Source organism: Vombatus ursinus, unplaced genomic scaffold (genome assembly GCF_900497805.2).
Source record: "Vombatus ursinus unplaced genomic scaffold, bare-nosed wombat genome assembly UNPS02008961.1, whole genome shotgun sequence".
Taxonomy (NCBI): domain Eukaryota; kingdom Metazoa; phylum Chordata; class Mammalia; order Diprotodontia; family Vombatidae; genus Vombatus; species Vombatus ursinus.
Window position 1 is genome coordinate 10276922 of NW_020948739.1, and position 10225 is coordinate 10287146.

The window sequence follows — 10225 nt, forward strand, 5'->3', positions numbered from 1 at the left end:
ATGAACTGTGAGTAAATAAATGCTTTTAAATGTTACATAGAATCAGTACTTAAAAACAGTGTTCTATTTGGATTTCATTCAGAGTTTTTACTAAGCAAACAACTAGATCAATAGAATTTTTTCAGGGTTTCAACCTGCAGATTTTGGTCTAAGAAAGACAAACAAGATTTAGGTTGTATCCATGTTTATTTCTCTCAAAGCAAGCAGCATGCATGCATGACAGCCAGTCTAGAACTGGACTCCCTCATGGAGACAGTATGGAACTGGACTCATTTTGGGGTTAGGGTGCACAGTTTATATCTTTTCAACAAGGCCTGATGTCACCCCATCATCATTTCACCTCTGAACAGAGCAAATATCTCTATACCAGACCACTCCCAGCCTTGGGCTATCTAGACAAAATCATCTCTCTCTACCCAAGTTTGAATAGAATACAGTGAGCTTCCTTACCTTCGATTACTTGTGAGCTTGGGTGGGAGCAGACCAGGGTAAGGAGAGTCAATGCAATCTCATACATCATATTATATATTACAGTATACTATATTATATCTCATTATTTATATTATGTCCTTCTGAAGAAAAACTGAGCTTTGGAAGAAGGAGGCTAGGGAAGCCTCTGCATCTCATTTTTCACAAAGGCAATTACTTCGTTTTGACTGCGTATAGAAAAGCTGTTCAGTTTATTTAAGTTTTTTAATCTCCTTTCTAAGGATGCATTTGAATGTTTTTATGAACTTTACAATACTTTAGATCTTGTGTTCCTTGCTACATAGTATGTAGTTGGTTGAATTACACATTCAAGCATGAGAAACATGCTGATTAAGAATTTTGAAATTATGTATCCTAAAGGAGTGGTTTAAGTTGGTTTATTTAGTAGTCAGAAAGTTGTATTTGACAGTCAAGAGCAATGTTCAAGTCCTTCTTGGCACTTTGGGACTTTGTGACCCTGAGCAAGTCACATGATCTCTTAGTGCCCCAGGCAATCTCCAAGTATGTAAATTACAGGCCAGCTGTTGAGTTGCTTTGGGAGAGGAAATTTCCTCCTCTAGAGTTCACTAAGAAATCTAGACTAGTATCACTGTTAGGTACAAGTAATTTATATTATTTTTAAAGACTGGCTTAATTTCCTGCCATTTAAACCTCCCTCTGTCTTATTGCTGTTGGGGAAAAAGTGCGCTAGTGCCCTTCTTGGAGGGGGTGAACCTTGAAAAAGCTGAAAAACAAGAATGGGACTGCTTGTCCTGAAATTCTATGGCTATTTGTATCCAGGTGACACTTCCTTAGGGCGCTTCTAGTCTCTTTGAGGTATGGTAATTTTCTCTTTTATGTGAGTTTTGTATAATCAGAAGCCTGGAACTGATTTCATTGGAGCTGAAAAATAATTTACTTTTAGGTTACAAAGTACTTTATATGTGGTTATTTCATTTAAGCTTCAGTAGATAAAGCGGTCCCCATTTCACAGATGAGGCAACTGAAACTCAGAAGTGAAATGACTTGCCCAGAGTCAGTGCCAGACTTGAAGTTCGAACCCAGATCTTTCCTGGTGCCAAGTACTTTTTTCCACTGTTCTCTCCTGCCTCTCTTGTTTTTTGAGACTATAAAGTAACAGGTTTGTGGTTATGTTTGGGAGGAGGCAGAAAAAAGTTTTAGTTTGGATGTGAATCTGCAATATTCTCATAGTTTTCTTCCCTGTGGATAATTTTGCCCAATGTATTTATTCCCTTTCCATTTTGTACTCTGAGTCTTGGATCATTTTCTCTTTGGATTTCTCCTTTCTTCCTTCCCTTTTACCTTTTCCCCGTTACTCTTCCCCTTTTCTAATTCTTTTGGATTTGTTTTAATTTTCCTCTTAATGCTGTTTATGATACTTCCCAATATAGTATTTTCTGTGGATTTTTTTAAGTCATGTGTTTTGCAACACTTCCAAATAGGTATGATATTTAACTTCATTTTCTGATTAATTCTTATCTCAATCTACTAGGTGCTTTTGTGACTCTCACCTTTTTTCCACACATTTACATGTGTTGTTCCACATTGTTCCACACATTTACATGTGTTGTTAATCAACAACACTTCAGTTTTAAGCCAATTTGATAGAATCAAATATTTCATAACACACATTAGGAAACATTACCAAATTCAGGAAGCTATCTGAGACCACCCATTGCATTCCCTTTATTTTTTAGTATAACAAAAAAAGATTGATAATATTTTTGTTCTTAATAAGTATAATTCATTTTGTTTCTGTTCTAAATTCTCCATCTTTGTGATTTTACTTATTTGACCTTGACTTATTCTGCGAGCTTCATGTATGAGATTTAGAGTGCTGTGATCTCGAATAATACCTTGTATTCCTTAAAAGATTTAAAGAAACTTATCTGATACTTAAAAAATAGTACTAAGTATTAAAGAAAAGATCCATAGACTTCTAAAGGTTTTGATGATTTTTTTTTAATAGAGAAGTATATCACACAAAGAGAATGCAGCATGTTATCTCTGTGAAATGGACATCTGACAATAAATATATTTTGTGTGGATCCGATGAAATGAACATTCGACTCTGGAAAGCCAATGCTTCTGAAAAATTGGGTGTGGTAAGAGACCTCATTCATTTTCCCATTGTCTTATTGTTGATTTGACTTCTGTTTTACTAAGCATTTATTATTTTCTGACCAAAGAAACATTCAGATCAGTTTAGTCTTTTAAGGTAATTATCATAGCTTTTCATTGTAGAGTACAGCATTTTTAGCGTGATACTCAACTTATTGAGTGGTCTGTTAGTGTTTAATCTCTAATTTTAAAAATCTGACTGCAGTGTTAAGCATTTTTGTCTATTTTAAATTATATTGGGCTCCCACCTTTTTTTCCTTAGGAGCATTTTTCTGAAATTCATGTAAATTAATGGAGAAATGATTTCAGTTTCAAGAAATATAGTTTATAACAGTGCTCCTTCAGGAGCACAAAGACAGTTGTACTTGTGATTTGGGGTGTAATTTATAAAGAATTTTGTGGGGGGTTTTTTGGTTTTGGTTTTTGCTTTTTCAGTAAAAGATGGGTCTTGGCTATCAACATAATAAAATAAACCTAACAACTGCTCTTGTCATCATGATTTTTTTTGCTCTTGTCATCGTGATTTTTTTAAGCTTACATCACGAGAAAAGGCAGCCTTAAATTATAACCAGAAGTTGAAGGAGAAGTTTAAATACCATCCTCAGATAAGTCGAATAGCTCGACATCGTCATTTACCTAAGACCATCTATAGCCAAATTAAGGAGCAGCGCATCATGAAAGAAGCTCGTCAGAGGAAGTATGTTTGACATTGTACTACTGGCATCCTTTCCCCTCCCTCACTAATTAAACAAAATCAGAAGGGAGTGGCACATAAACAATGGCATAATTGTTTTTCAAGTGGTCGTTTTATGTGCTATTACACATTAGGACTTCATTTGGTTCTGAAAGAAAGGAAAGGTCCAATTATTCTAAACTCAGCTACTCTCCAGTGACTGATATCACATGGAAACATTAGTGACCTTAGAGTTATGAAAAAATTCACAGTTGCTAAGAATACATGCTTGAGTTAGAAGTTGGCGAAGAAATTCTCAGAGTGAACTATTTCACAAGGAATACGCTGCTTCTGCTCATGTTGTCCAAACTTCTACCTGCTACAATTGGAAAATAATAAATCCTATCTAATTTAATTGGATTTTTCTTAGTAAGAATGTTCAAAAGATTCTTACAATTAAAAGAAAGGAAAGCTTTTAACTTAAAGATGCAGCTCTTTTTCCATATCCTTGTGGTATTTATGCAGCTCAGCTGTATTCATCCCAATTTTGGATCACCTGATCAGAGTGAGCCTTTTTCCTGGAAAATCCTTGTGTTTGCACTTCTTCCAGTTGCTAAAAGTACAAGGTTCATATGGCATGCATGCTGTGTCTTTTTAGACTGAGATACCTAGAAGAATCACATTAGTAGATTGTGTTGCTGGGTGGACTTGGGACTTGGGGGTGAAGATTTTAAAGTACATAACATCTTCAGATTGGGACATTTCTATTTATAAGTAATGAGTCCTAATGTTTAGCAGAGTAGGATATTAAAATGTTGATTACTTTGTTTTATTCTGGCTTGTGATTTTTTTTTTTGGTCAGGTGACTCCAGTGAAAGAATGTTTTTTAAAATTATATTTTGTTAAGATGGATTTTCTTATAATCTCATGTACATTTTGTTTATTTTCTTTTTTTCCTAGGGAAATGAATCGTATCAAACACAGCAAACCTGGATCTATACCATTTGTGCCTGAGAAGAAGAAGCACATAGTGGCTGTTGTGAAATAACATTTGAGAGGTCTGCTGATTTCTGGTATGTAATTATTATGTATAGTGTGATAGGTTCTAAAAATAATGTTACAGGCTCTGCTTAACAGCAGAAAAACCTTAATTACATGTAAGAGGGCTTCCCTTAGAGTTGTTTTTTAATCACCTTAATTTGGCGCGTGTTTATTTTGAGTAGCCCTAAAAATTCCCCTATAAACAGCTTGCTGTATAACCAGTATTTCATTCCATAGTCTCTATATTTGAATAACTAAAGGAGTATAGTGTTTGCAAGGGAACTTTGGTGTCAGAGATAGAAGATATGAAAAATTGTTGCTTTTTTCCCAGTATTGTATTAATCTATATATATTTTACATAGAGTATATGTCTTCTTTTGAGTGTGGTTTAAACCAAACTTCTGTTATTTTTTATTTTGGTTTGACCGTAAATTAATGATGATTCTTTTCATGAGGCTAGTGCTTATAATACTAGTTTACAAGCTTTAGAATGTTTTTAAATACTTGTTTATAACGCTTGATATAGCTATTTGACTTTTTGTAATCTTCAAGATTATTAACCTAATAGTGTTTTTAATTGACAATAAGTCAAGGTTAGCATTAAAGTGCTTTATTGATTTCAGATAACTTATACCTATTGATGTCATCATGTCCTTTTTTTCCATCAGTTCCATTGCAGTTTTTTATAATTTTAAGTTCTAGATTTTAGGACCTTGAAGAATGGGAAACATTTAGATAGGTGGAAAGGAAAAGAGAGGGTATTCAAGGAGGGAGCCATAACATATTAAAAATAAGAAGCACCCAGGAAGAAATGAACATACTGTATAAGAGGGACCTGGATTCAGGAAGACCTGAGTTCAAATCCAGCCTCAGACACTATGTAACGCTGGGCAAGTCACTTAACCTCTGTCTGCCTCTGTTGTAGGAGTAATAGTAACAGCTGCCTCCTAGGTTTGTGAGTATAAAACTAAATATTTTAAAAGTGGTAATTGCTATTGTTGTTGTTGTTGTTACTGCTACTGTTATTAGCCAAACTAGAACTGAAGGCAAAAATTGAATAATTCTTACATATATTAGTGAATCTGTATTCTCAGTGATATGAGTATTCTCTTCCACATTGTAGACTACAACCTATCTACTCTTCATCCTGTTGAATTCTTTTCTATTCCTTTTCATTTGTCCTCCATAGGAATATGCTGGGGCTTTTTTCTAGATCTTAGCTCTCTTAACTATTAGCTTGGAGCCTATTTAACGTGTAAACTGGCTATCTGTTATACCTCATTTTTGCTGTATGACAGATGCCCCTTTTGCTAATTATCCTTTTTTTTTTTTTAAAGATTTTTTAGATTTCTTACATGTTTTTTGCCACTGGTAATATGTTGCAGCCTGAAGTTTTTTGCAACCATACTATCAATAGAAGAATATTGGTGCTATGAAAAGGGGGTTTTGTTTCAACAACCCAGGGCTTCTTCCTGAAAATGCTAGGCATATTCCCCAAAGTATTTCAGTCCTTTCTCTTTTTCATCCTCAAATCTGGACACCATTCATTCTTTGAATTCTTTTGAAACAGCACCTACCTCATTGAGTTTTGGTGTGAGGATCAAATGAAGTAATATCTGTGAAGTACTTGGCATAGTGCCTGGCACATAGTAGGCACTCTATAAATGCTTATACCCTTCCCCTTCTTCGCCTCAGTGTCTCTCCAAAATATGTATACTAATGGATCAGTTCAAGAGACTGTCCATCCTACTGCACAAGTCTGGAAAATAGGTATTCTTCATATACTTGATTCTTCTGTGTTAGGCCAAACTCTTTTGAGCAATAAGTGATTTCATTTAGTAAGCTGAGAAATATTCCAGTGCTTGATGCATTCAGTATAATGTCTGCAAACAGGAGTATCTGGAAAACCTCACCTGACATAGGTTCCCAAAGTGGGTGATACTTACTGCCACCTGGGGGGGGGGCAGTGGCGCTGGAACGATCCAGGGGGCCTTTATTTATTTATTTATTTTTTAAAATAGTGCAGATTTAAACAAAAAAATGGTTAAAGGGTTAAAGAAAGTAGATTTCCAGGGGGATGCTGAGCATATTTTTTTTGAAAAGGGGGTGTAGTCCAAATAAGTTTGGGAACCTCTTCTATTTGTACTGCTCTGAACATCCTCTGTTTCAAAGTCCAAGATAGCATAGTCTCTTTGTTTTATGCCTTACGTGATATTAATGATCAGAGGATTGTAGAACAAAAATATTTCTGATGTCACATCGGTCATTGAATTTTTTTAGGACCTTTATAGTTGCACATGAGATACCTTGTTGAAATGACACTCAAATTCTTTAGTTTTATAGTCAAACAGTAAACCCAGTAGCATATTTTTTTCTCTGAACCTTGCTTTCAGTTTTATGACCATGAAGATATCTACTAGATAATATTGGGACATGTGGAAAATAAGTTTGATAGGGTAGTGTCAAATTATTGAAGACCCTGAAAGCCAGGAATCCAAGTTTAATAATGGTAGGAAATGCAAGACCACTGGTCAGACATGAACAAGAGAATAACAGATGAGAGCTGTGTTTGGCAACAGAATGGATAAGAAGGAAGAAATGAGTTGGGCAGGTCAATAAGAAGGGCTTTTAGAGTAAGCTAACTGTAAGTCCATGAAGGCCTGAATTAGGTTGGCTATAGTAGAAACTTTGGAAAAAAATGAATAAAGCTGAGAAACTTGTGTCTATCAAAACTATCTCAAAGATTTACATCTTGGTTTATTGGGTATATAGATAGTGCCATTGAGAAAAGGGGCTGGCTTTGGTGGGAGAATGATGAGTACTGTTCTAAATGTTTGAGCCTGAGATTGACTGAAAGATATTCCACCATAAATTTTTAGTAGGTATCTGGAGATACGGGAATCGAGTTTGGGTCAGGATAGGACTAGCAAGGTAGATTTCAGGACATCAGCAGTTTAGCTGAAATGTTGAAATAATTGTAATCCTGTTACTTATTGTAAATCCTTCTACTCTATGCTACTTGTCCATTTATGACTAATTTAAAGAAGTTTTATAAAATTAACATTGACATTGGGTTTTTTTCCTCCTTTATTTTAGAGAATCACGTAATCTTGGAGCTGAAAGAGACTTTAACAGTCATCGCATTCAATGTCCTCATGTTATCCATGGGGATATTGAGACTTACAGAGGTGTGAAGTGACTTGCCCAGATCATAACGTGGCAGAACCAAGACCAGAACCCAGTTCTCTGGAATCCCGTCCCACTGCTTTTTCTACTATATCAAACTGTCTCGTTCTTACTTAGATTTGGAAAAGCACCTCTGTATTTGACCTCTTCTTTCATATTTTTTGTGCGTATTCCCAGAGTTGTCTTACTTAAAAGTTGTCTGAAGACAGAGCATATCTTTTGATAAACCTTTGTACATTGTTCCATAAGTTCATAGATAGTACATACAATCCTGTAAAACTCAATAAATATTAGTACTGAAAAATGGTTAGCAGATATTCATTTTACGTACTACCTAAAAGATGAAACAACCCATTAACGTAGTTCTTGTCCATCATCATGTTAAGGCACTGGTTTATTACTGATTTGCAAGAAAATGTCACCTACTGAGTCACTGGCATCACCACCTGCAACAACCTGTGGTTTCCATAGTGATGTCTCACAATGAACTGTGCACAACAGAACCTGACTCATTAATTAAGGACATGAGCAATTTCCTGCAATTCAAAGCAATTTCCTAATTTAGAATTGAGAGCACAACTTTAATCATTTTAAAATATAAACTTCACTGAGCACAACCTGTTGAAATTTGGTGCAGGAAAAACACCTAGCAAGCAAAGTTGTCAGGACAAAACTTGGAATATAATGATCTAAACCAGTTGCTTAAGTGGATATAATATTGCTTAGGGTCTTCTAGTATCCCTGAGAGGGAAGAAGAACAATACAGAATGCTGTTCAGCATCCTCATTTTTTCCTGTTCTGATTAGCACTCTGTTATAGAGCGTAGCCACAAAGTGAAGTGTAACACCCTCCAACCTCGAGTCTATTTTGATCCTGATTCACTCTTATTTCTTGAACGGGATAAATGGTACTCTATATTTTCCCTTATGTGTTGCCATCTTTGGGATGTCATTGCTACATTTTTTGAGGTTGAGGTATGTATGTGAGTGATAGGAATTAGACATTTTTTGTTATAATGAAATTTAGCCATTTATACTAAGGAGACAGTTAAAGGAGAAAATGGTTAGCCAGGCTCATCAGAAATCTTCATAAGGATGTTAATAGTACATGAATGCTTAGTACCTTTAAGTGTTTTACATAGAAGTGGTATTTTATAAACATGTGAATGATTTCTTTTAGGAGACATCTATATGGTAAGGACCTGTGGTTTTTGTCAGTATGAGAATTCTCCCTGACACATCACAACTGGTCTATGATGTAATAGGATAGTGATTCCTAGTCTTTTGGAGTTTAGACATCTTATAATTTGTTTTATTTTTAGGAATCCATTGCTCCTGAAGATGCTGGGTATCATTAATTTTTAAAAATTAATTTAAGATATTTTTTGAGAATTTCCCAATATCACTTGATAATTGAAGCCCTTTAATGTGAAAATCAAGTCTCGGGATCATTCTAATAAATGAAAGCTGAAGATAAGGGAACATAAAATGATTCTAGGTGATTGCTTATGTGTTGTATGGATTAATGTGAATCTGTAGCCATACAACATGCCACCTTTAATAAAGAGAATATGTGGACTCATTTTGTTCAAAACTTTGTTAGGGCTAGAAATAATACAAGAGGTAGATTTCTTCATGTTCACATTCTGCATGTGTGGCAGAATGTGAGATAAAGGAATTTATTATTTAAAATAACCTCAGCTGTGCTAGAAAATGTAGAATACGAAACCTGTCTTTAGGCAGAGAAAGAGTGGGCCCACCTCTATTCCGGGAAAGAAGCAAAAGTATGATGTCAACATCTGGTGTGGGGTAGAGAGAGTTCCAAAACCTAGAAGAAACCATAACATGGGGCAAGAGACTCCTATCCCCGAAGTGACCAGGAATAAACCTGTACTAACTGCAACCTGACTCAGCTCATCCTTCCCAGGTGAACAAGATGTTACCTGGGGATGGAGTGATTATTTTGATGCCTCCAAGTCATTCCCAAAGGACTAAAGAATCAGCTGGATTACTTTAGACTAGGTCTGGGATAGCATAATTTCAGTGTCTTTCTCTTCCACCCCCAATTTACATGCTTACTGATTTCCTGAAATTTTCTAATTGGTTAAGGTCATTTGTACAGTTTGAGATAAAAAGGCTTAAAATGCAGATTCTGGTTAAGGCAGTACATTGACTAAAGCTTTTCACACTAAAGTATAATATAATCATCACTCAACGTGCAGATAAAGGTAGACATTTTATCCTTGTTTTGGTGGGTAGAGTATTGACAACAGGAAGACTGTGGATGCTAGAAATAGCTGGTTATGTCTCTTCTCTGGAGTAAAAAGGCCAAGAAGAGTGAGGCTAAGGATGAAGACAAACCCTAGATTTCACCCTTTTTACCTTTAACTGAAGAGAGATAATTTTGTCATGTTAACAGGTGCAAGAAATTCTGTGTCATGAGATTTTTTTTAAAGCACCCATGACTTCATTGATGAATTGTTTCCATTGATGAATCGTTTCCCCAAAAGACTTGTTAACCAAAGCATCACTAAAACAGTTCGCTCTTCCAGTCCGATCCAATAAGCGTTTGTTTGATGTCCAGTAAGTGTGAGGAGTTGCACTAGATAATGGAAGTTCCTTTGAATCAAGATTATGAAGGAATGTAGGATCAAATTTTAATTTTTATATCAACACATTTTTAAACTCCTAAGGTTTATTAAAAAATTCCTCTTGC

The 10225-nt window shown here is 35.3% G+C and overlaps 1 protein-coding gene across 1 annotated transcript in view; it reads left to right on the forward strand.

Annotated features, from left to right (window-relative positions):
• DCAF13 (DDB1 and CUL4 associated factor 13) overlaps positions 1 to 7814 on the forward strand; it is a 32313-nt gene extending 24499 nt beyond the window's left edge. Inside the window, exons 9-12 of the mRNA XM_027850015.1 lie at positions 2459 to 2594; positions 3144 to 3307; positions 4244 to 4356; positions 7421 to 7814. Of these exons, the coding sequence (XP_027705816.1) occupies positions 2459 to 2594; positions 3144 to 3307; positions 4244 to 4331 (388 nt within the window). The 3' untranslated portion in view covers positions 4332 to 4356; positions 7421 to 7814. The remainder of the gene's footprint in view (positions 1 to 2458; positions 2595 to 3143; positions 3308 to 4243; positions 4357 to 7420) is intronic.
• Positions 7815 to 10225: the final 2411 nt, after the last annotated feature.